Source organism: Rattus rattus, chromosome 5 (genome assembly GCF_011064425.1).
Source record: "Rattus rattus isolate New Zealand chromosome 5, Rrattus_CSIRO_v1, whole genome shotgun sequence".
NCBI classification, from domain to species: domain Eukaryota; kingdom Metazoa; phylum Chordata; class Mammalia; order Rodentia; family Muridae; genus Rattus; species Rattus rattus.
The window spans coordinates 3,175,038-3,199,738 of NC_046158.1; the positions used below are offsets into that span (position 1 = coordinate 3,175,038).

A 24,701-nucleotide genomic window follows, 5' to 3' on the forward strand; every position below is an offset into this window, starting at 1 on the left:
ACCCCCGATTTGTGTCCTGAACCAAATCCTGGACTCTAGTGGGTGCCTGTTTATACTGGATCTAATAACCATCAGATAAAAGGTGCCAGGGTGGGAATTTACATATCTAGCTAAGGCGTTAATGATGCAAGGGCCAGCAGAGTAATTAGCAGAAACAGAAGGGTCAAAGGCTGTGCAATGGTTGACATCAGGGTTACTATCAAGGAGGAACGCAAAAGTAAGAACGAGACCAGTCATTTATTTCCTCTCAGGTCCCCCTCTTTTTGCATCTTTTGAGCATAGCTGGATAATCTCCAACCTGAGTGGTTTGTATGAAAACAATTTTCTCTTAAAACCACACAATATTTTCCTTGTCCTGCATAGAGCATTTGGAGTGCCCTATCGTGTTGTAGAACTACTTCAGCTAATGAGTCTACCTGTTGGTAGGTCTTGGTTCATGTGGTACCCCTCTGGTATGCCAATAGGTACTATAGGTAACCATTTTGTGTTCTTCGACCCAACCTTGCAGCCCTTTGATGAGGATAAGGAGCATCTTACTCTCTTCTGTAACTGTTTCCTGCTGAAATTAGATCGCCAGGCCCCAGAAAGACTGGAATGTCAGTCAAAGACCAGGAGGGGCTACAGGTGGTAGAGCGTTCATGAGAAGCATCTGGCTCACTGACCCAGCTGAAGAGACAGGGAACAGTCAGATCGGCTGGGCTGGTCACGTCCGCTATCAGCGAGCCGTGGCTCACATCCATTTGAAGCAGTTCGTAGTCTGCAGTTGGTTCCTGGATGACCTCTGTCAGCTAAGTGGAAATCTGCTGTGACAGGTGTAGACTAGAGACGGAAGTTAAAGCTTAGGAACTTAAAAGAAATCTTATATTTGGAACTTCTAGGCCCATGGTCTTGGTAGTTGGGGGAAAGCCTCAAGAAGGGAGAGGGGAGGGCTGGAGAGATGGCTCAGCGGTTAAGAGCACCCGACTGCTCTTCCAGAGGTCATGAGTTCAATTCCCAGCAACCACATGGTGGCTCACAACCATCTGTAAAAAGATCCGATGAGAGAGAGAGAGAGAGAGAGAGAGAGAGAGAGAGAGAGAAGAAGAAGAAGAAGAAGAAGAAGAAGAAAGAGAGAGAGACAGAGAGACAGAAAGAGAAATCCCAGCTTCGTCTCAGGAATGGGCAGGTGGAAAGTTTAAGCTGGGCTGGGCTTATCTGGCGTCTGTTTGACCTGTGAGAGGTAGATTCAAGTCTGACTCAACTCCCTGAAGCCTACATATTGTTTTTACTTTACAAAAAGTGATAAAACGTTTAGATACATTAGCATTACCACTGTTTGTAATCTGTACAGAAACTCACATCATAGAAAAAAGCAGCTACTAGGAGTCTGTAAGCTGCTAAAGTAGATGTGTGCCTTTGAGTCACAGCAAAAGCTATGGCTTTGGGTTAAAAAACATGAGCGTTCTTTCCTCTAGCCAGAGGGCTGGATCTACAGATCGGACAGAGATGATTTTAGCACAATGAGAAGCATCTTTACGTCTATACTTAGACGACAACCAAAGGAAATTTAAAATTTTGAGTTTATGACTAGGATGTCCCTAGTGCTTTACCAGGGTTAGATTGGCTATCAGAATCCCATTGATTAATGTTAAATCTGACCTTTTGCAACTGTAGCATAACAATAGCATGGAGCGAAAGTGACATGAAACATTTGTATTACCTTGTCACTTTATTACACTTTTACAACTCGTATTTGGATACCTTAGAATACTTTCTTAGACCCTCAGAACTTACATAAACTTAAAACCTTCTTTCCATCTATATATTTACCTTAGGTATCAGAAGTTATTATCAAGAGCAGTCATTGCAAAGCAAGTCCCTTTAAATAAAGGAATGGTAAAACATTACATCTGAAACCCATTTATCCTTTTAATAGGAAGCCTGTTAGCAAGGAAAACACATCTGTCTTTCTCAGCACAAGAAAGTTTCTAGTTGCTCTAGACAAAGAAAGGCCTAATTTTTTTTTTTTTTTTTGGTTCTTTTTTTCGGAGCTGGGGACCGAACCCAGGGCCTTGCGCTTCCTAGGCAAGCGCTCTACCACTGAGCTAAATCCCCAGCCCTGAAAGGCCTAATTTTTACGTATGAAATGAGCTAACAAGATAGTTACAGCCTCAGGCTTCCTTGGGGGGACAGAAGTCATAGGTCTTCCACTGTTACACAGGACAGCCTAGCCCGAAGGACCGCCAGACACGGAAGGTCTGAGAGATGTTCTTGTGTGTGAGGAACCTGGGAAAATTGGCCTACCTTGAGGTAGGCAGAGTAGGGCAGTGAGGCCAACAGTGTTCACAGTCTGTGCAGGTCCCTGACAGACAGCAAATGAGGAAGGGGCAGTTTAGCCCTGTGGTTAGCATCACCACACTCCAGGTCAGTTCCCCATCTGTCTTTTTTGGAGACTGTGATGGTTTGAATAGGTTTGGTCCCCATAGACTCATGTGTTTGAATGCTTGGGCTATAAGGAGTAACAATGTTAGGAGGTGTGGCCTTATGAGAGGAAGTATGGCCTTGTTAGGCCCCCATCCATGGCCTCTGCATCATACTTTGTCACCTTGGAGGTGGAGCTTTGAGGTCTTCAATGCTCAGGCTGCACCCAGTGTGAAAAAATGTAGTCCCTTTCTGCCGTCTGTGGGTAAAGATGTGGGACACTCAGCTCCTCCAGCATCTTGTGTCTCTGGATGCTGCCATGCTTCCCCCATTGATGATAATGGGCTGAAGCTCTGACACTGTAACCAGCCCCATTTAAATGTTTCCTTTCTAAGAGTTGCCTTGGTCACGGTGCTCGTCACAGCAATGGAGACCCTACTAAGACAAAGGCCTTAGGTTTGCCTCTAGGATCTGGCATTTCTGCCAATCACAGGAAGCTTTCTCCATTAAATATTTTAACGCCACAGTAGGCAGATCTCTGAAAAGTTTTGAGAGCCATCTCAACTGGATGGTTTTGGGTGTCAACTTGACACAGGGAGCCATCAGAGAGAAAGGAGTTTCAGTTGAGGAAATACCTCCATGAGATCCAGCTCTAAGGCATTTTCTCAATTAGTGATCAAGGGGGAGGGCCCAGCCCATTGTGGACGGTGCTGTCCCTGGGCTGGTGGTCCTGAGTTCTATAGGAAAGCAAGCTGAGCGAGCCAGGGGAAGCAGGCCAGCAAGTAACATCCCTCCATGGCCTCTGCATCAGCTCCTGCTCCAGGTTCCTGCCCTGAATGAGTTCCTGTCCTGGCTTCCTCCAATGATGAACTATTATCTGAAAGTGTGAGCCAACTTGCTTTTCGGTCATGGTGTTTGATGCAGCTGTAGCAACCCTAAGACACCACCTATTAAGTATACCTGATGTTAAGGAGGCTTAATTTTAGTTATTTCCTCTAGGCCTAACCTTGAAAACACATACAGGAGGTTAAGTAAAGAGAGCTCGTTTCTATACTTCATTACGCTAATTCTTAGCGTGACTACACACATAGCTCTGAACACACTAAGGAATCTGATCCTGTGTAAGGTGACTGAGTACTAGCTTGCATGTCCCCATCATGTTATTTTAAGATTTATTTATTATATATGAGTACACTGTCGCTGTCTTCAGACACACCAGAAGAGGGCATCAGATCCCATTACACATGGTTGTGAGCCACCATGTGGTTGCTGGGATTTGAACTCATGACCTCTGGAAGAGCAGTCGGAGCTCTTAACACCTCTCCAGCTCCCCTCCTCAATCATCTTTTACAGCAGCCTTTTTTATCGTTAGAAGCTTTTATAAGATTAGGATTTGCATTTCTGTCCCTGTTAAGTTTAGCCTTAAAAAAAAAATAACAAATTTTTAATGGAAGTTTATTTGGCATCAAAATAAAAGTTTAAGTCATAGATACAGTCCAAAGAGACACTGGCCCTTTCAGAGTGCACCATTAAAGAACACCACAGTTTCACGTGTGTCTCAATTTATCAAAATAGCTAAAGCTAAAAAAAGACAGAAAATGCCGAGGAGACTAGACACACATTCTTCGGTCAGCCTGTCAGCCTGAATAGACCGTAGGGAGGGAGAGGCATCCTTTAGGCCCTATGTCAGACTGCTTAGGCCAATGACTTGCTGCATATCATAAGACAGGAAAAACCCAGTTTCTGGTGTCAGTGTTTGGTGCTTATAGGTATGGCCCTAAGTCTTTTATCCTTTTATTTATTTACTTCTTAAGATTACATATTAACAAAGACATCATAATATAAAATATTTTATAAACCTAAAATGTCTCATAGCTTTATAAATACTTAGAGAAGATATTGTTTTTAATTTTTTAAAATTTTTTAAAAAGAAAACCTCCAAAATTTCTTCTTAAAGAAGTTTAAAATCTTTCTACCGTAAGTTTCTACGCTATCAGGAATAAAGCACCCCTTTTTTGCTTCAAGAGGGAAGAAACAAGGTACAACCACCATCGGGACAAGGCAAAATCAAATTCCAACAGTGCAAACAACTCAGTGTTCACTGTCTGGGACCTACTCGGAATCCTCTGGGCTTCCCCAAGAGGCTCAGGTCACCGCCCCGGCTCTGCCCTCGGCAGCACACAGCCTATCTTCTAATCCCATTTCACCAAGGCTGCTGTTCCTTATAGCCATCATGTGGCACTGGAGTCCCTAAAACTGCTGGGGTCCTTTCCTAGACTCTCTTTAGAAACTGCAGCCCTGGGGTTGGGGATTTAGCTCAGTGGTAGAGCGCTTGCCTAGAAAGCACAAGGCCCTGGGTTCGGTCCTCAGCTCTGAGAGAAAAAAAGAAAAGAAACTACAGCCCTGCTACACAGTGCACGGCCCTGTCAAGTCTTTAAAACCAATACCACCCGGGTGACTTTTTTTTTTGGTTTGGTTTCTTCAGATTGGGTTTCTCTGTGAAGCTAATAGTCTTAACTTTTTAAGGCTATTTTGGCCTTTCTCTTTTTCCTGTCACAGAGTCAGGTGGCTTCCCTGACACAGGACAGAGAAGAGACTTTTAAACAAGAATGCTTGGGTCTAGAGAAAGGAGAGCTCTAACTCAACTTCAGAACTAGGTTTTCAATAAAGTAGAACAGCAAAAAAATAAAATGACATAACTTTAGCATTACCCACACCCAAAGGATGTTTGAATCCTTCCTACATTGAATCCAGTGACCAGAAAGCTCAGAGATAAATTCTGAGCCCGGACCATCAAAATATCTATGGCAAAACATTAGCTGTGGTGGCTGGCAGCTGGCAGGGGCAGGGATAGTCAGAGAAAACAAAAGGATAAACATAGAACACAGAAAACTCACACACTCACTGCCATTTATGCATTCAACTGAGCCTGATTCATTTCTGGTTTGGCTCCCATGTTTGCAACAAAACTTCTACAAACAAGACCAAAAATCCAACCAAGAACCTCAGGTGGGCCTTGAGGTGTCTCTATTTTGGCCCTGGACAGGAGAGTACTGGGTTCTGTCGAACCCCTCCACATCCCAGATCAGGATCCCAACGGAGCTAGATGTCACAGAAAACTGCTCTGACTAACCAGGGCAGGCCTCTGTAGATACCTGCTGCTTCTCTCAGCGTGGCAGTTTACTCTAACAGTTCCGAGGGGAAAGCCTACTTCAGAGCCTTGATGGTCTCAAGATGTGCACCGGCTGAGGCTTCCCTTCAGCCCTGGAGTTCCAGAGTGAAGCATTTTGATGGGTGGTCTGGTCTTGCTGGGGTCTCCAGAAAATCCTGATCCCATGGAGTGAGACTAAGACCACTGCCGTAATTTTTGAGCCAGCTTGAAGCACGAGCTTGATTAAATATTGGCCAGGATGAGGGGCGCTGACCAGTGGTCCATACCTGGGAATCTCAGAGTATAGCACTGAACAGACAGGAGCTTACCAAGTCACAACCCACAAGGCTACATCTACCTTCATTCAAGTAGGGCAAGCACACATCCTAACTTACTTCCTGCCGACCTGCCTTCCACCTACGTGCGATCAAATACATTCTGTGCAGTTGGAGCAACCAAGCTTGCTGACAGGAGTGAAAACACCTGTCTTATTATGTGAACAACAGCCCCCACCACCCCAAGGAGTTATCTGTACTGGGGCGGGGTGGGAGGGCTTTTGTTTTATAGATCTTGTAAGCATAGCAATTTAAACTTAAAAACAACTTTAGCCATCACAAGGCCAGTCAGGGAGACACAGTGAGTCCCTGGCTCAGGAAAACAATAACAACAAAAGGGCCGGGCAGATTTAGCCTGGGGGCTATGTGTGATCAATAATGACAAGAGGAGTGTGTATAAAAAAGGGAAATTTCTTTAATTTAAAGTTGTGACCTGGGAAGAACAAGTTAGCTTAAGTAATCTAGGCTTCCTCTTTATGCACAAATGGAACAGATACAACATTGGCTCAGATTTCCAACCCCAGAGAACCAAACTAGGTCACAAATCCTTAGGAGGCTCCCGTAGCAACCCTGCTGGGGCCCCACCTCATTCCATCTCTCAGTAGCTAGCATTACACGTGCCTCCTTGGAGAAGGGGACAGTGGGTAGCCACCTCACTGTTTCCAGGGGACCTCTTCCTGAGACCACGGTGGAGCTGAGCATCTCTATGTGCACATGCCTGGAAAGGCAACATGGGCTCTTTGCCTGGCTAAGATCTGGAACTTTGAGTTGTAATCATGAGTGTCCCAGATGTGGCGGCAACATGGCGAATGGGGTAGTAACGTAGGAGACTGAGGCCTCAAGTCTGAAAGTGATCCAAATAAACCTTGCCTGGCAGAGTCTCTTGTAAGTGCCTCAGAGAGAAGGTAGAAAGCCAGGCAACACGAGCTTCAGCCCTCTGGGGCTATGTCCTGCTACAGCACAAGGTTCAAAGTGTCCACTTGCTATCTTCCACCTCTTACATTCAGGGACCGTTGTCCTTGCTTTGGACTCACTCAGCCAGAGGGGGGCGGGGGCATCTTCAGGGCTCCAGGCACTGAGTAAGGGAGACGAGTACTGGGTGGGCCAGGGATCTATGTGCACTGTATTTTGGACATGTGGTCCAGAGGAGGAGAAAGAAGGGTGGCCACAGAGCCTGGAGCCCTCCCAGAAAGGGTTCATCTTTAGAATAAATATGAATGGCTAGGAAGTGAGCTTTCTAAAGAAAAAAAAAATAACAAAATAAAAACTAGAGGTTCATCTCAAGTACACTGCAGCAGGAAACAGGATTCCACAGGAGTTTGCCTTCTAACACTGACAGCACCGGAAGCCCACCTGTGTTGAAGTCTGGGGATGGGGCAAACTACAGAACAGCTACCCAGAGATGCCATGGAAGACTAGAGAGTGGCCAACCCACAACACACAGCAGCATTCCTGAGCCAGGCCGGCTGCATGCGTCTCGGGGCATATCCAAGAGCTGGGCTGTGCCTGGGTGGTTGTGGCGTACAGCAGTCAAGAGTCCCCTGAGAACGGAGGCACAGTGAGAGGGAGAAAGGACCGGGACTTCCCAGTGGTGCTGGGAGACATTCTTCTTAGGGTGTTATTGCATTTCTGCCAGCGACACTGGCAGGATGGCACTCAGAAGGATGGTGTACCTGAGGTGGGGCAGCTCGCTGACTGACGATCGTGTGCTGAGACGTAGCCCCAGCGAGAACCAGTCTGTCTTTAAAGTTGTCTTAAACTGAGTGTGGGTGATGTCTCAAGCCTTAGACCATGTCAACCCATGTTCCATCGCCAGCATACATGGCTCCCAGCTAAAATCTTCTCAGCAAGGCATCTCCAGGGGTTGAACTAAGATAGACTGGGTTCGAGGAACCCAGCAAATTCCTTTTCCTAGTCTCCTTCATTTTTCTCAGACTAACAAACCCCACGTACCTATCCAAGAGGGAGCTATCCACACAGCCCACTTCAAGCTGCCCACAGAAACCACTTAAAATTCCACAGACGTCTCCTTCAATCACAAGCAGAGTACCGGTTTGACCCCTGCCCTCACTGGATGATGCTGTCTGGCTGCCCGTTCTGGGCCACCTGTCCAGGGTCAGGGGCTGAAGCTGGGTTGGGAGTGTTACTCTGTAGGTAGCGTCGGAAATCTTTAATCATGGGTCGGAGGACCTGGATGAGAACACTCAGGGCTGCCTGGGTGCCCTCCATGGCCTGGGCCTGCCGCTCCTGGGCACAGGCCTGCACCTCCTGAGAACGCCGGATCATCTGTAGCAGGTCGTTCTGCTGCTCCAGGTGCTGGGCGATCTCCTTTATGTGTAAGTTGGTGACCCGCTGCTCCTGGATCAGCTTGGCCGAATTGAGGGCAATACGGCTCTTGAGTGCCTGTGGTTTGACGGAGGTCTCTGCAGGCTGGGCTATCATCTCAACCGGGGCCTCTGTCGGCAGGGGCTGAGGGGCTTCAGCTGTGCAGTACTCCACCACTCCCTCCTCCAGCGTGTGGTAGGTGGTCTCAGTGGGGACTGCCGGGAAGAAAGAGCAAAAGCAGATGTGGGTCATCTTTTGGAAGGAATGTTGCTGACTCTGCAACCTGGGGAGGGGGCCGCTAAACCCCGTGCAGCAGGGGGCAGAGGGAATTCACTGACCCCCTTTGCTGTATTCACATAAAAACACAGAATCTGAGAGGTTCCGCTCTCTTTGTCCCTCAAGGCTGGGATAGAACCCAGGGCCTTGTGTATGCTAAGCATGTGTTCCACCACCAAGATACTTCTCCAATAGGGTTTTAGGATTTTACTCTACCGGCTCTGACAAATGCAGAGACGCCAACAAGAATGGTGGCATTAGAACAGCAAATCCTAATCCTGATACAGAATGCCACACCGGGAGATTTGCACACCACTCCATACTGATTAGCTCAATGAATCCTCCAAATGACAAGAGGTGGACACTGTCCTCTTCAGTTTCAGAGAGGACAACAGAACCACTTCTCTGTCCTGCTTTGAGCCAATTCTGTCCAGCCTGTGTGACCAATCAAAGAACGAGGGCCGTAGCAGCTCGCATGTCCAGAAAAATGTCTCCCTGTCTCCTTAATCACATTGGTCCTTAAGATACCTGAGCATCCTTGCAGATATTGTTCCAGAACAGTACCTGACTTAGACCAGTGTTTTTCATCCCCTTCTGGTCTCAGAGCACACCATTGAGAGTCTGGTTGATCCAGTTCAAATCCCATCATGACTAAGCAGAATTCAGAGTTGTGGGCACACATCCTTATCTCAAACACAAAACCCAACCAGATAGTTCTGTCAGCACTCATGGAAGAGAACCTCTGAAGGGACCTTCTTGTTCTGGCCTTCATGTATGTGGGAGATGTCAATCTTGTTTATCTTTTTAAAAACTGTATATATGTCCATGTATATGCTGGTACACGTGTGTGCACACATGTGTGTTTGTATACATATGGAGAGGGATTAAAAGACACCCTCAGGAGTCATTCCTCAGGCGCTATTCACACCTTTTCCTTTTTTAAAACAGAGTCCCTCTACTGGCCTAGAACTCTCTAAGTGAGGCTCGCTGGCTACTGAGCCCTAGGGGTTTACCTCTTGAATGCTAGAGTTACTAGTATGTACCCCCACCTCCTATTTCCCCTACTTCTCAGTGCCATCAACCATGTGTTCCCCGCACACCGGGAAATCCCTTTCCTCTTGTGAGTCCTTGGGTTTTCCCATTTCATAGTAAAGCTATTCATCAATAAACCTCATCTGCCCTAGTAAAATAGAATTGGCCTATACATTTAGGGTTTTTTTTTGCAGTGCTAAGCAAGGACTTTACCACTGAGCTATCTGTCTAGCCACTAGGGAATGTTAAATACTTTGGTATTTCTGGTGCCCAGCATAAATTGCTTGGTGAACAGATGGATAGACAGGAATCACGATGCTGCCTGGTGTGTGTTTGTATACCGAAAACACAGTACGTCTTTGTGCACAATGGATGTCTCACTTGGGCAGTATTAGTCCTAGTCAGTCAGTCATTCAATGAGTATATCCCGACTGCCTATTAATATGAGGTCCTGAGTCCTGTAGGTCTACAGTCAGTCTCTGTCTTCAACACTACATAGGTCAGCATGTGGAAGTCATGGACATCCAACTATCCACATGCTGAGGAAGACCCTAAAAGAACAAGATCATTTCAGTCTGGGGAGTTCTTGGAAGGCCTCATGGTCTTTCCAAGATCGCTATCTGACTTTTGACCCTTGGCAGCCAATTTGCCCCAAGCTGTCCCAGCACTTGCTGGCCCGTCCCATGTAATGCAGCTGAACTGAGCAGGAGAGCTCACTCACTCTGTGTCAGGGTGACCGTGGCTGCAGCTGTAGTGGCCGTGGGTCCGAGGGCCACGGGATGGATCTCTGTGGTACTGGGTAGGCTGATGATGGTGGCCTCACCCAACAGGTTGCAGATCCTCTGTTGCATTGGGGTCAGCAGTACAGGAGCTATGGCTGTGCCATTGCCACCACTGCCACCGCCTGTCCCAGGTCCACCAGCTCCATCTTCTTCTGTGGGCCCTGGAGCCTCGCCACCTTCTACAGCAGCTCGGACTTGGGCAACCTTGCGACGGACCTCGGTCTTGAGGTCGGACCACTTTTTTTTGACTTCGGGCAGCTCCCTACGGCAGGTGGCCACAGCGTTGACCCTTCTCAGGATGCCATGCCAGGCCGCACTCTTAGCAGCCAGAGGGACCCCAGCATTGAAGTGGTTCACCAGCAGGTGCTTCTTCAGTTCCAGTTCCTCCACGATGATCTCCACTTCCCTCTCTGAAAAGTTCATCTTCCTCTTCTTGGCTGGGACAGCCATAGCCTCCCCTTTCCTCTCTTTTTAAAGAAATTATAATGCCCTTAACAGCCCCAATTTCTCTTCTCTTCTTTTTCAGCCTCGCCTCTCTCTCACCCCCACCCCCTTTAGGGGGACAAGGCAGGGCTTGTTCAAGGCCAAGTACCAGGCCTTAAGTAACCCCCCTCGCTACGCAAAGTGCGTAGGGCCCAGCCCTGACCGGCCCGACCGCCGCCAGCCAGCTGCGTAATGGCTTCCTGAATCTGCCTCTTCCGCTGGGGTGTGCGGAGATCCGCCCACTTCCCTTCTTCCCGCCCCTCGGCACATCCCTGAGAGACCCCGCCCTCCAGGTTTGGCGTGGCTCAAATGTCTCGCCGATCACTGGCTCTCCAGGCCTGCCATTCCTCTCAGAGGACACACCTCTTTGCTAGAACTGGCCTGGTCATTGGTCTAAAGACATGTCTGTCGCTTCAGTGTGTCCGCCCACATGGACATTAGTCACTTCCATTGGAAAATCAGACTGTCGTTCAGTTGTTGGTATCGCGACTATTACGTTGTGAAATTCAGCTGTTTTATTGGTAGTTTAGGAGACTACTAGAAGCTTAGCCTCCTGATTTTGATTCGTGTTTTCGGTCTTGAGTCGTTAGCCCATTAAATTTTCATTTTATTCAATGGTGCTTTGTGTCTTCTAACTTCAGCCCACAGTTGCCCTCATACCCATTTCATTACCACGGATAGCTACGATTTCTTCGTACACAAACGCCCCTCCCAGCCTCATTCCGCAGTCTAAATAGAGCTTCTGAATAGGAATTGGACACAGGGCTTTCTGCTTGCCTATTACCCAGCTTCAGCCAATCCCCGACTCCCTCAGTTTGAATCGACTTCCAGCTGGCACGGTGGCCCCGCCCCTTCATTGATCCCGGAGCTGACATCCCGGCCTGTGATTGGTCGGCAGTGCGCCAGAGGGCGCGGTCAGTGCCTCCGCGCGCCGCGGGGCGGGGCTCCCGGAAGCGGCCCCTCCCTCCAGTCTGCCGGCTTCTCGGAGCCCGCGCTTGCTGTCTCAGGAGTGCCGGCGTGCTTCCGCGCTCGGGTCGCCCTCCTGCCGCCTTCAGCCCCGCGTCCGGCGCCCCCGCTTCGCGCCCGATGGTGAGCAGTGTGTTGTGCCGCTGCGTGGCCTCCCCGCCGCCGGACGCCACCGCCACCGCCTCGTCGTCCGCCTCGTCGCCGGCTTCTGTAGGGGACCCGTGTGGCGGCGCCGTCTGTGGCGGCCCGGACCACCAACTGCGCCTGTGGAGCCTCTTCCAAACACTCGACGTCAACCGCGACGGCGGCCTGTGTGTCAACGACCTGGCGGTGGGGCTGCGGCGCCTGGGACTGCACCGCACGGAGGGCGAGCTCCGGGTAAGTCTGCGTGCGCCGTCCGCGCGGGCGGGGAGGATCCCGGAGGTCCGGGAGAGTAGACCCACGCCGAGGGGACGGGTCAGGATGGCAGGGCTTCTCGGGCAACTTTCTGGAGCCTGTCAGGTTTCGATGGACGCTGCTGGAGCTGAGCAACAGCCGGGGTGTTCGGGGATTGTGTCCCCCGACTGACAGATGGAAAGGGAATTTACACCGTGTTGAGTGTGGGGCTCCTCAGGTGGGTGTTCGGGCCGGGGACAAGCTCGTCATGGCTACAGGTGGACACCCTTGGGTCTCTTTGACGGACAGAAAGCCCCTTCTTGCTTCTGCTTCCCTCAAGGTAGAAGGACAGATCTCAAGATTGTCTTTCGGACCTCAAGGCCAAGTTGGTGCTCCCCCTCCCCCTACACCAACTCCTATCCATCCATTCTCTTTGGCACCCTAGTGTCTCTCTCTCTCTCTCTCTCTCTCTCTCTCTCTCTCTCTCTCTCTCTCTCTCTCTCTCTCCCTCCCTCTCCCTCCCTCCCCCCTCCCCCTCTCTTCACTCGTTTCCATGCCACCGAGGCCCCAAATCTGGTTGCTCGCAGAGACATGTGGGTGTTGGGGAAGAAAAAATGGGAACTGAGGTTCTAGGCAGATCTGTGTAGATGTGGGTGATGAGGACTGAACAGTTCTTTCTCCTGGCTTAGGCCCAGCCCCCTACTGCTGTTTCAGAACACTGGGTCGTGATCCCTTTGCCCAGTTGGAGTGCGGATACATTAAAGAATGTGAAGAAAGATTCCTTTTTTGTTTGTTTGTTTGTTTGTTTGGTGGTTTGTTTTTTTTTCCTAGATAATGTTTCTTTGTGTAGTTCTGGCTGTTCTGGAACTCACTCTGTAGACCAGGCTGGCCTCCGGATCAGAGATCCACCTGCCTCTGTCTCTGGAGGGCTGGGATTAAAGGTGTGCGTCACCACAGCTCAACTGGAACTTTTTTCCAAAAAGTGAAAGTGAGATACATCTAAGGATATAGTTGGCTGGAAAGGAGTGGGTCTAGACTGGGAGACAGGGGCAGAGAAATGGCCATCTGTGGGTCTATAAGAAACAAGTCCTGTCCTTTCTGCACTAGAAGCCCTGAGCAGTGGCTTTTTCTTCCCTTTCTGTTTCACTGTTGATTTTTCAGTTTGACTTTAACTGTGACTTCCCTTTACCTAGTATTTCATTATTCTGGCCTGGCCTGTCATACAATCTGGGGTGGTTCTAATGAGCAGTTTGCCTGGTAACCAGTTTGTGGCCAAAGTTGGTATTTGGTTCATTTGTATAGACAGTAATTATGAATTTCCTAGCCAAATATAAAGAAAACCTGGTGGCAGTGAATTATGCCAGTTTGTTACTTAGGTGGCCACGTAAAGTGTCATGTACAAGAAAATCTTGGATCAGCACCCAAGGTGTTTAACCTACTTAGGATCAGCGTAGGAAGTCCAAGGACAGCACTGAGTGAAGCAGAATCCTTGGGGTAAGCCCAAGAGATTTAGAGATAAGGTTTTTCTCTGTAGCCAGGTTGGCCTTGAACTCACAATTCTCCTAGCTTAAAAACAAAACCAAAATAAATCTTTTTTTTTTTTTTAAATGTTAGTTTTAGCTAGGTGGTGGGTGGTGCCAGTGAACTTTAATCCCAGCACCCAGGAGGCAGAGTCAGGGGGATCTCTATGAGTTCAACGAAGCCACCAACCTGGTCTGTATGAGGAGTAGTTCCCCTACAGCCAAAGCTACATAGAGAAACCCTGTCTCAAAACAGCAGAGGGGGGGGGAGGCACGCACATACACACCCCACCACTTCCTGTTGAATCCATTACTATTAGCTGCCTCAAGACAGAGGCAGCACTGCTGTTTTTACATAACTGGTAAGAGCCAAAGGACTTGGGGGCGCCCCCTGGGTAGAAAGGGGTGCCTGCTGTGGGACAAGCCTTGACAAACACTGTACAGTTGGAAGCTGCTTCCTGTGGCTCATGGGAAACTGGTCTGAGGTGGAGGTTTTCACAGGAATCCTCTGTGAGCCCTTATCAGCAGATGCAGTGTACTGGAGTCATGTGACTGCAGAAAGCCTCTCGTTCGTTAGCTTATAACAGCTTGAAGTGAAGTTTTCTTTAAAAATAAATCGGCAAGTTTTGCCTTCTTCTGCCTTTGTTCTGGAAGAGCCTGAGACAGAAAAATTACTTAAAATGGAAATGGGCAGAGAAGTCGATGGCAGTCAGCCAGGGAGGTTTTCTTTGTAAGGGGCATTTGAGGAGGAAGCCTGACAGGGGACAAAAGGAAGGGAATAAAAGATGACGACACCGGTAGTGACTTTAGGAGATGAGACTCAGCTTGGGCTAATTATAGCATTGACTATTTTGGGCATTTTCATGTGACCAAACAAAATCTATGTTGTAAAACATAGGTTCAGACTTGGCAGCCGAGCAGAGGAAGAAGCAGTGTGTGTTACCCATAAGCAGTTGTGTTTTCTAGTTAGACTTGTGGGCTCTCACGTGGGCAAGGGTTTCATGCAGGAGAACATTCCAGATGCTGTGTTAAATTTGCTGATCTAGAGAGCTAGGCGCACAGTTTGAATCCTACAAAAACAAACATGACAGTAACATGATTTTACATCATTTTACAAGGGAAGGGGAAAAACATCCGAAAGGGTGATGTCTTTAGTAGTGGGATGTGCCTGTAGCTGCAGCCTGGCTGGGGCAGGAAGATGGTTTGAGTCCAGGAGTTCAACCCCAACTTGCCAAATGCTGCAAGGCACACTCCTCTCCACACCTGGCTTTGGGGGAGAGCTTGAGAAAGATGAGATGTCCCCCTCTTCTGTGCTGGCAAGGTCAAGCCCAGGGTCTAAACAAGGGGTATTCCATCAAGCCACATCCCCAGCCCTTTCAGAACCACACATGTTGCTTCTAAAGTATAGCTTTAAGGCCATCCCAGTTGTCCAGTCAAGGCCCACCCTGCCCTGGTGTTTTCCTTGACCTGAGCCATATACACATGAGGTAGTCTCTGTTGACTTGAAATCACCAAATGACTGTTAGTGTTGAGCTGGTATTACTCAACCAGACAGCATTCCTAAACTTCTTACCTTTTTCACGTTGGCTAAAACCAGACAGAGTTAGTCTTGACTATAGAAAAGAGAACTTATTTTCTGAGAAAGAATCTCACTTAGCCCAGGCTGGGCTTGAATTTGCTAAGCTGCCAAGACTAACCTTAGAAATTCTGACCCTTCTAGCTCTTGAGTGCTGGGATCCCAGGTATGTGCCACTGTACCTGGTCCAGGACTTTGTGCCTGTTAGGCAAGCACTCTCCCATTGAGAGCCATCTCTAATCCCCCCTAAAATCTCCTTTAGGTTGAGACAGGGTCTCTTACAGCTCCGACTGGCTTTGAACTTGTCTTTATTCTCCTGCCTCAGCCTCAGAGTGCTAGGGTTACAGGTGTGAGCTTTATGCCAGCTGAGGAAGAGCCTTTGTTTTGGGGAGGGGATAGACATCATTAGGAACAATGTAATGGCCCATTGGAAAATATTAGACAATATAGTTATTAAATCATTGTGCCAAATTGTTGTCAAATTGGCTCTTGGCTCAAATTCATGATCATGGGGCCAATTTGAAAAGTGGATAAATATTTGAAACTGGGCATAGTGGCACTGGGGAGACTAATGGAAAAGGCTAGCCTGAAGTGCAGTCAAGCCCTTGCCTCCAAAATAATACCCCCCCAAAGCTGTCATGAGTAGGACTACTCCCTCCTCTGTCTGAGTGGGGCCTCGCAGATGCAGCCCTTTGATGTTCAGAGAGTCACTGATTGTTGAACTCTCCCAGAAACCACATGGGAATGAAGCAAACAGAGTGTCTGCTGGAATTCATTTACAGTCCAGCTAAATAGAGCCGTGGGTAAAGTCAGTGGACAGAACTGTGTTACTGTAAAGCTGATCTCATACACTAAGTGCATAGACTTTAACCATTTCCCATTAGAACTAGTTTGTTTTTGTTTTTTGTGGTTTTTTTTTCCTTTTCTTTTTCTTTCAAGACATGGTTACTCTCTGAGGCCATGGCTGTGATGGAACTCACTGTGCAGACCAGGCTGACCTTGAACTCACAGACATCTAACTGCCTCTGCCTCCCAAGAACTGGATGTGAAAGAGTCACTGACCACCAAGGGCAAGCGGTTACTGTCCAGCTCTCCACTTGAGGTAGGATTCTCCTGTGGCATCCTCCTTCAAGGACGGTCACCATTCCAACTTACAACCTGGATCGTGTTAGTTCTTTGTTATCTGAGACCAGTTGTCTTGTATCAGCTACTCATGTGCTGACAGGCCTTCCAGAACAGAAGACCAGCCACGCAGGAGCTCTTTAGGAATCCAGAAACCAGTACCCTTCTAGGAAAATGTTAAAATGAGCCGGGCAGTGGTGCTGTGTGTATGTCTTTTATCCCAGCACTCAGGAGGCAGAGGCAGGTGAGACCGAATGAGTTCCAGGTTAAATGAAGAAGCCCTGAAAACCAAGAGGAAAAGAAAAGCCAAAATGAAACCCATTATTTTGAACACTGACTAAAAAGACATTAATGATGATTTGAAAGCCATCAGGCATGGTGGTGTAAGTCTGTAACCCCAGGATTTAGGAGGCGGGAAGATTGCAAGTTTAAAAACCAGCTCGGGCTGTATAATGTTAAGACCTTGTTGACCTCTGCCCCCAGCACACACAGGCAATTTGGAAACTTGCCATTATCGTCCCATATCTCTGCTGTTCCTGCTAAAGGCTGGAGGTGCTAGCCTCACACCTCACATGGTACACCTTACATACACTGTGTGGCTTCCCAGGAGTGAGTATTTGCCAAGACTCAGCAAAGGCAAAAGGAGCCAGTCACAGAAGGATATATATTTTATGGCCTGTCTACGTGACATCCAGAATAGGGGTATCCATAGGGATAGAAAATAGATTACAGGTGTCCTAATCCGAAGGAGAGACAGAAATGTAGAAGGAAGGGTGGTCAGGTTTCCTGAGTGATCAAATGTTCTCAGGTAACACATGACTGCTGTAGCCATACTGGTAAGCTACTTTACTGGGTTCTTTTACCTACTACTCTTCTCCACCCCAATCCCTTCCAACCCTCGCAACCTGAGGGAGTTGAGAAAGAAGGTTAGAGGCAAAGGGATATGGATCTCTTTAGACTGCTTCTGCTGATTAGGGGCATCAAGTTCCTAGGGGCAATTGTATCTCCAACCAGCAATCCAGCAGCAACCTGCATCGGCCTGAGGAACCAGCAGCAGGGAGGTGGGGGAGTGGAGGTGTGTGTGTGTATGTATATTATATACAATTTTTTTCCCCCAGATTTTGACTACCTTTAATAATGTGGATTTTTGTTGTTGTTCCAGTTGCTTTCTGTTGCTGTGAAAATGCTGACTGAAACCAACTTAGGGGAAGGAAAGATTTATTTGGTTTATGCTTTCATGGTACAGTTCTGGACGCCGGGTCAGGAACCTAGAGGCAAGGCCTGAAGCAGAGACCACGGAAGCTTGCTGGCCTTCTTCCTGTGGCTTGCTCACCCACTTTTTTTTTTATGCAGCCCAGGCCCACCTGCCTAGAGATGGCACTGCCCACGGTGGGCTGTCCCTGCCTATATAAATTAGCAATTAAGAAAAAGCTCTCGGGGTTGGGGATTTAGCTCAGCGGTAGAACACTTGCTTGCGCACAAGGCCCTGGCCTGAGGGGCTGCGGGGGGGGGGGTCTGGCTCAATTTGAAGTCCCCTCTTCCCAGGTGACTCTAGTTTGTGTCAAAATAGCAGTCAGGTTTTGTCTCTTCACCCAGACACACTGTGCTCCCATTTCTTTCTGACCACTAGGAAGCTTGCAAATGAGTCATGCTGTGACACCTGTTGTCTGCCATGATAAGAAGTCTCTGAGACCAAAGAAATGTCCTGCCTTACACAGCAAGTCTCAAGGTTTTGAACACCACGTTTGTTCCTGGCCTTGCCTTAAGTGGTCTACTTCGTGGAATAGTTTGGTTTTTTTGTTTTTTTTTAAAGGTTTATTTATTTTACGAGTACACTCTAGCTATCTTCATGCACACCAGAAGAGGGCGTCAGATCCCATTACAGATGGTTGTGAGCCAACATGTGGTTGCTGGGAATTGAACTCAGGACCTGTGGAAGAGCAGTCAGTGCTCTTAACCGCTGAGCCATCTCTCCAGCCCCCGTGGAATAGTTTTATTGCTACATGATGTGGTAGAAAGAAGAGACATTGGAACATGGCAACAAGTATTAAATCCTCACCACCATGTGTTTGGGGAAAACAGGGATCCTCTACTGCCCTCTAACTTTTTCTAAACAGGGTTTCTTGTAGCCCTGACTGGCCTGGAACTTAGAGGCTGCCTGCCTCTGCTTCCTGAGTGCTTTGAGTAAAGTTGTGTGCACCACTGCTAGCCTCCAGTTTTTGTTTTGTTTATATTAAAAATTATGATTTTTTTCAGACTTTTTATTTCCTGTGTGAATGTTTGCTTGCATACATGTGTGTATGTATGTGCATCGTGTATCTGGTGCCTATAGAGGTTAGAAGAGGGGTTGTCAGAGTGGGTTCTCCTAAGTTGCCCAGACTGGCCTTTAAATTATTCTGTAGCCTAGGCAATTGTCCTTAGTCTTCCAAGCAACAGGAACTGTAGGTAGCTTGCCTCCCATCGATTTTTTTTTTTTTTAAGATTTATTTATTTTATGTATGTGAGTACACTGTTGCTGTTTTCAGACACACCAGAAGAGGGCATCGGATCCCATTACAGATGGTTGTGAGCCACCATGTGGTTGCTGGGACTTGAACTCAGGACCTCTGGAAGAGCAGTCAGTGCTCTTAACCACTGAGCCATCTCTCCAGCCCCATCGATTGTTTTAAAACATAAGCTAGGACATTTCTTTGATCTCCCAGACTTAACTTGGCTTAACTTCCTCCAGCTTCCCTCCGCCTGCAGAGTCAGTGTTCTGACTGAGACCCAAACCCTACTTTCTTGAGAACGTTCTGAAGCAAGTGAATTGCCAGTGGTGAAAACAGTAGAGGAACAGTTAGTTCCATTCTGGTTTTGTTCCTTACTGGGGATCAAACCTTGGGTCTTGCCCATGCTAGGCCAATGTTCTTTCACTGAGCCACACCCCTAGCCCAAGGGAGGAGTTAGATCAGTTGTGTGACACACTCGAATCATCCTGTTGGCCCTTTGCTCATCTCTACACAACAAAACACTGCTTTCACTTTTGGTTCGTGTCATGTATATTTATTTGTAGACAGCTATTTAGATGATGTTGTTGTTGTTGTTGTTGTTGATTAGGGGAAGGGGGTCTGTGTATAGCCCTGGCTGTCTTGGAACTTACTTTGTAGACCAGGTTGGCCTTGAACTCAGATTTGCCTGCCTCTGCCTCTGGAGCGCTGATATAAAAGGCTTGTGCTGCCACGACCACCATCTCATTGTATGTATGTATGCATGCATGCATACATGTATGTATGTATTTAGTGGTCTCATTATGTAGCCCAGGCTTCTGTCTCCACCCCACCAAGCATTGAAATTATAGTTGTCCCCAACAATCTGTGCCTGCTGGTAATGTTACCTTCCTTCTGGTGGACTTTGAACCCATAGGTCTAGAATGGATTCAGGTGAGCAGTTCAGCCTCCACACTGTGCTTACCGAGGAGGTTAAGTGGCTTGTCCAGGGTTCTACAGAGGTGCTGGAAGCAGATTCCTGTAGCACTCCATAGTAACACGCTGGGACACGGTTCCTATTTTCCTCGTTTGTCTTTCACATTATAGTTGTTTGCTGTGTACTAGAGTTTCTTCATCTTTAACCTATAGAAAAAGGAAAAAATAGGATTAGAAGCAAATTGTTCCATAATTACGTCTATTTCTAATTGTTTCCAAGAGCTGTCTCATTCAAACCAGTCATTCTTAGAATTCTCCCAACTTCCCTTAACAGCTCCGCTGTCTGTAGAAGGCAGTCTCTGGGTGGACTTGTCCTTGCTGTTTGCTGATTTTTGAGACAGAATCTCAGCGTGTATTCTGCCTGGCCTTAACTACACAGAGATGGGCCTGCCTTTATCTTCCCAGTGCTGTGCCAGCGTGGCTGGGCTCTTCCTGCTCCTGAGCCTGCAGTCCTGAACAGTGCCCCACAGGCAGGCTTGGAAAGTTACACTGGTTCTATTTGACTCTGCTGTGTTATCCCTGTTGGCTGGGAATATCTGGCTCAAATAATCATCCTGCCTCTGCCTTCCATGTGCTGGGGCTTCAGATGGCATGACCTGATCTAACTTGTCAGTTTTTGAGAATCTAAAAACATTGTTTTGGGCAGCTCTGGGATCAAGTCACAGGGCCTTGTGCAAAGCAGGCAAATGCTGTAACACTGGGTCTGCAGTTCGCCTCTTGACACACGAGAAAGGAGAGCAGGAGGTTAGAATCCTCAAGGAGATGTGGCATGTCAGAGGGGCGGAGAAGGTCTTGACCATTTTAGGCAAGTGGGTTTTTACATGCTCTTCTCAGTTTATACCTACATTCTCTTCAGACTATAATACTCAAGACAGATAATCTAATCTGAATGAGAACCGTGGTCTTAGAAGAACATAGCTTATGGTGTGTTCCAGTGTAGACTGACTTCGTTCTTATCCTAGGGCTCAAGAGTTCTGTGCTTAAAATTGCTTAATTTTGTACACTTCTTTTCTTTTAGAGAAGAGAAAAAGACATCTTTGTTAAAAGGCATTCACCTTGAACGAGGGCCCTTGATGTGAACTGGATTTCACCAGCAGGAGCCAACCATTGGAAAAGGTTGCTATGTAGACTTGTTCCCTGCCACAGTCAGGGGTTTCCAGGGTTACTTCCTAAGATGCAGGTTAGGGGATTCCTTCCTTTTCATCATTGCCACCTTTGTCCCCTGAGCAGTGCCGGGGAGACAAGCGCTGACTCCTCAGTCTCCAATTTGAAGGCTGAGTCGTTGGCGGGAGGGTCCCAATCTGTTCACTCTGCCTTACATGGCTCCCAGAGTGGCTTAGGGAGGAAGTCAGTTGACGTAGCTGGTTGGTTCATTTCAGCCTAGGCAACAGTCAATCGTGACCACATGGCTTTGAACTCCTGCGGCTCTCTGCACATTTTGCATCTTTGGTTTGTTGGTTTTAGTTCTTGTTTTGGTAAGAGCCTCAGAGCAGTGGTTCTCAGCCTATGGGTAAGACCCTTTGGAGAGTAATTGAACGATCGCGTCACAGGGGTGCATATCACATATTCTGTATTGCAGATACGTACATTAAGATCGTAACAGTAGCAAAATTACATACGTGAAATAACGACGTAACTATGGTTGGGGGTCACTACAACGTAAGGAACTGTTAAAGGGTTTCAGCGTTAGGAACGCTGGAAACCACTGACCTACAGCTTCAGGTTTGACCCATTTAGCTGGTGGACAAGGCCCTTCCTCTGACCTCATTGGCATAATCAGCCCTCATTATGAAACCAGTCACCCAAATCAACCTGGCGTTCTGTCAAATGAAGCCTGGCTTCATTACTTCATTAAAAAGTGTTGATAGTCTTCCCTCTGACAACAGCGTTCTGAGTGTTAGGCAGAGATGGAAATAAGACGAGAGGAGTAGTCGGTAGTTAAAGAGGTAGACTAGACTTGGAGACTGAGACAGCATGGCCAGCGTGGGTGCACACACCATGGTGCTGCGACACTTCTCGGCCTCCACAGTTGTCCTGTGGGATGTGCTAGCACATTGTACCCTGCACACCCTTCTTGGGTGATTTGTAATCAGCCATTTGACTGTTTGCCACTAGGTCCATTCCCGTAGGGTCTTTTTCTAACAGCTTTCATCCGGTCAGTTTGTTTTCTAGGTTCTTGAAGTGTGGTTTATCCCTCCAGATGACCACCCTCTTTTGAATGAGCTGCTGATGTGCACAGGTATAGGGGGGTGATTTGCCAGCCCTGCTCTGGAGGTGGGTGGATCTCATACCCAGAATTAGAGTTGTAATCGGTAGTCCGCAGGACACCAGTAATCTCCTCAGAGCTCCGATTTAGATGCCGTGGCATTAGAAATGGACTGAATTAACCACTGGGGAAACAGTGCAGCAGAGATGGCGGTGTTAACAAAACATTGGCGAAGACACACTAAACCACAGCTCCAAGATCCTGGGCTGTGCAAGTGAAGGGAGAGAGTGATACATGGGGCGTGGCTTCCTCCTTGGCCTAATTTATTCCTTGGTGTTGAGTTTGTTCTTTCCTGACTTAACAGTGAAAGCTAAGGTCACTAAGACTGTCCTTGAGTGCTTGATCTTCCTGCTTCAGCCACTGAGTAACAAACTATAGCCAAGTATGCCTGGCTTTGGATTTTACCCCATTGAATGCCAACTAACTTTTTTTTTTAAGATTTATTTATTTAATGTATATGAGTACACTGTAGCTGTCTTCAGACACACCAGAAGAGAGCATCAGATCCCATTACAGATGGTTGTGAGCCACCATGTGGTTGCTGGGAATTGAACTCAGGACCTTTGGAAGAACAGTCAGTGCTTTTAACCTCTGAGCCGTCTCTCCAGTCCCTTTTTATTCCTATAAATATTCTTCAGTGTTCATCTGGCTGTGATTATTTGAAACAGATCGAATATTAGAAGGCTTATTTTGACAGGTGCAGTCTAATGACTTTGCCCTTGTATGAAGCCAGACCCTCATGAATGTTATTCCTTAAACTCTATATTGAGGTTTTCACCCTGGCTGGGAGGTCAGGACCAGTTCCATGAGCTCAGTGGTATGTTTTGACTCCTAGGGGACCCTCTGCAGCTCTGCAGCTGTTTCCTCTTTGGTACCCTGTCCTGAATACTCAGACTGCTCTGGTAGCAGCAGCTCTTTCATGGGAGGTTGCCCAGCTCTGTTCCAGGCCTTCCTCCTCATGAGAGCCTGGGAACTGCAGGCAGGAAGCAGTGGCAGTGCTAGGAATTGCCTCACCCGTGCACATTTCTCAGGAAGTGTTGGCCTTTGTGCCTGTTCAATGGCTTGAAAACATTACTTCATGTATTCTGAGGTTTTTTCTTGTTACACACAGGAAGGTGTGAATTAGTTCCTTGATACCCTGCCCTGGCTGGAAGCCCTGGTGTTTGTAACTCAGCTCCATGGTATGGAGAAGTCTATTCAATTAAAGCCAACACCTACATAAGTGGGTTTTGTAGGTGGGAACCCCAAACACCACTTTGTCCTTCATTTCTTCAGCCTCCCCCTACACAGTGTTCAGATTTATAAAAGGATTGACTTGTTAGGCTAAGGATGCCCTTTGACCTAAATTCAATCTCCAGGACTATATGTGAGATGTATATGATGTGCTTATTTAAGGGTCTTGGCTCTAGACTGGCCCAAAGTAACAAAACATCCTATTACTGTCTCATGTCTCATTTTGCGCATAAGAATATTGAATCAGGGATGGGCTGGGTGGCAAAGGTCCATAAATTCAGCTTCTCGTGTGGGGTACAGCAGGAGAACCAATAGTTTAAGGCCTGCTTGGTATAGAATGGGTTCAAGGGCAGCCTGAGCAGCTTAGAGACCCCTTCCAAAAATGAAAAAGGGTTGGTTTGTTTTTGTTTTTTAAGTGCTTGTGCCAGGCAGTGGTGTCACACATGCACTTGGGAGGCAGAGGCAGGTGGATGGATCTCTGTAAGTTTGAGGCTAGTGCAGTCTACAGAGTGAGTTCCAGGGCAGCCAGGGTTACACGGAGAAACTCTGTCTTTCGGGGGAAAGTGCTTTCCAAGGAACTCAGTGATAGAGCCCTTGCTCACAGAGACTCTAGGTTCAGTCCTGGGATTGAAGGCTTGCACTGCAACCATCTGATTTTCATTTTTAAAAAGCATATACAAGTAAGGGCACTGACGATCTCAGAGCTGGTAGGTTATGGCTGGAATTTCAGCCTGCAATCCGAAGACCTTTAGATTTTGTCATTACAGAGAACTTTCTTTGAAAGTTTTGTGTGCATCCATCGAGACAGCAGATAACCACAGTACCTCAGTGTTTCCCGTAGGCATTAGGAAGCCTGATCCAGGCTGACTGCCTCTCTGGCCTTGCAGCTTCCTTTTAAATATTTGTGGATGCTTGTGTATGAGCCTCAGTCAGGCTCATTGTTGGGTTTTGAAAGATAGAAGAGAATATTCAGTGAAACTGAGTCACCCAGCAAGATGGCTCAGTGGTTAAAGAAGCCGCTAAGCCTTATGTCAGTTAACTCCCTGGGACCCATGTGGTAGGAGAAATGTAGAAGCAGTTGTTAAACTTAAGGAAAAGGGAACTCTTGTTGGACAGCCTTCACTCGTAATCCTAAGTCTCTGCCCCAGCCCTCTTGAATTTAGTGGTCCTTTTCAGAGGTAATTGTCCTATATGAAAATATAGAAATAACTGGTGTTTTTTTAATTGTACAAAGTTTATCTTCAGCTCATCCCATAATAGCACACTGTAAGAACTGTCTTGTGTTTAACTCTTGCAAAAGGGTTCTATTGCATGAGAGTACCATAATTTAGATGCCATTTCTCTTAAAAGAATCAGCTGTTGGGTTGGCAAGATGGCTCAGAGGCTACCAAGCCTGAT

The 24,701-nt window shown here is 47.4% G+C and overlaps 2 protein-coding genes across 3 annotated transcripts in view; one reads left to right on the forward strand and one right to left on the reverse strand.

Annotated features, from left to right (window-relative positions):
- Positions 1-6,277: 6,277 nt before the first annotated feature.
- On the reverse strand, positions 6,278-10,989 carry Naif1 (nuclear apoptosis inducing factor 1). The gene is made up of 2 exons (XM_032902753.1): positions 10,241-10,989; positions 6,278-8,426 (listed from the first exon to the last, which is right to left on the reverse strand). Exons 1-2 carry the CDS (start codon positions 10,749-10,751, stop codon positions 7,954-7,956), a joined length of 984 nt encoding a protein of 327 aa, XP_032758644.1. The 5' UTR covers positions 10,752-10,989; the 3' UTR covers positions 6,278-7,953.
- Positions 10,990-11,749: 760 nt separating this feature from the next.
- Slc25a25 (solute carrier family 25 member 25) overlaps positions 11,750-24,701 on the forward strand; it is a 32,488-nt gene continuing 19,536 nt past the window's right edge. For both annotated transcript variants that reach the window (XM_032902754.1, XM_032902755.1), the window contains exon 1: positions 11,750-12,128. In XM_032902754.1, coding sequence (XP_032758645.1) covers positions 11,871-12,128 — 258 coding nt within the window. In that variant the 5' untranslated portion in view covers positions 11,750-11,870. The remainder of the gene's footprint in view (positions 12,129-24,701) is intronic.

Bases quoted from the DNA above. Each gene is read 5' to 3' on its own strand.
- Naif1 (XM_032902753.1), bottom strand. From the start codon at position 10,751: ATGGCTGTCCCAGCCAAGAAGAGGAAGATGAACTTTTCAGAGAGGGAA. The intron at 8,427-10,240 runs GTGAGTGAGCTC...TCTTCCCGGCAG, and splicing joins CACGGTCACCCTGACACAGA to TCCCCACTGAGACCACCTAC.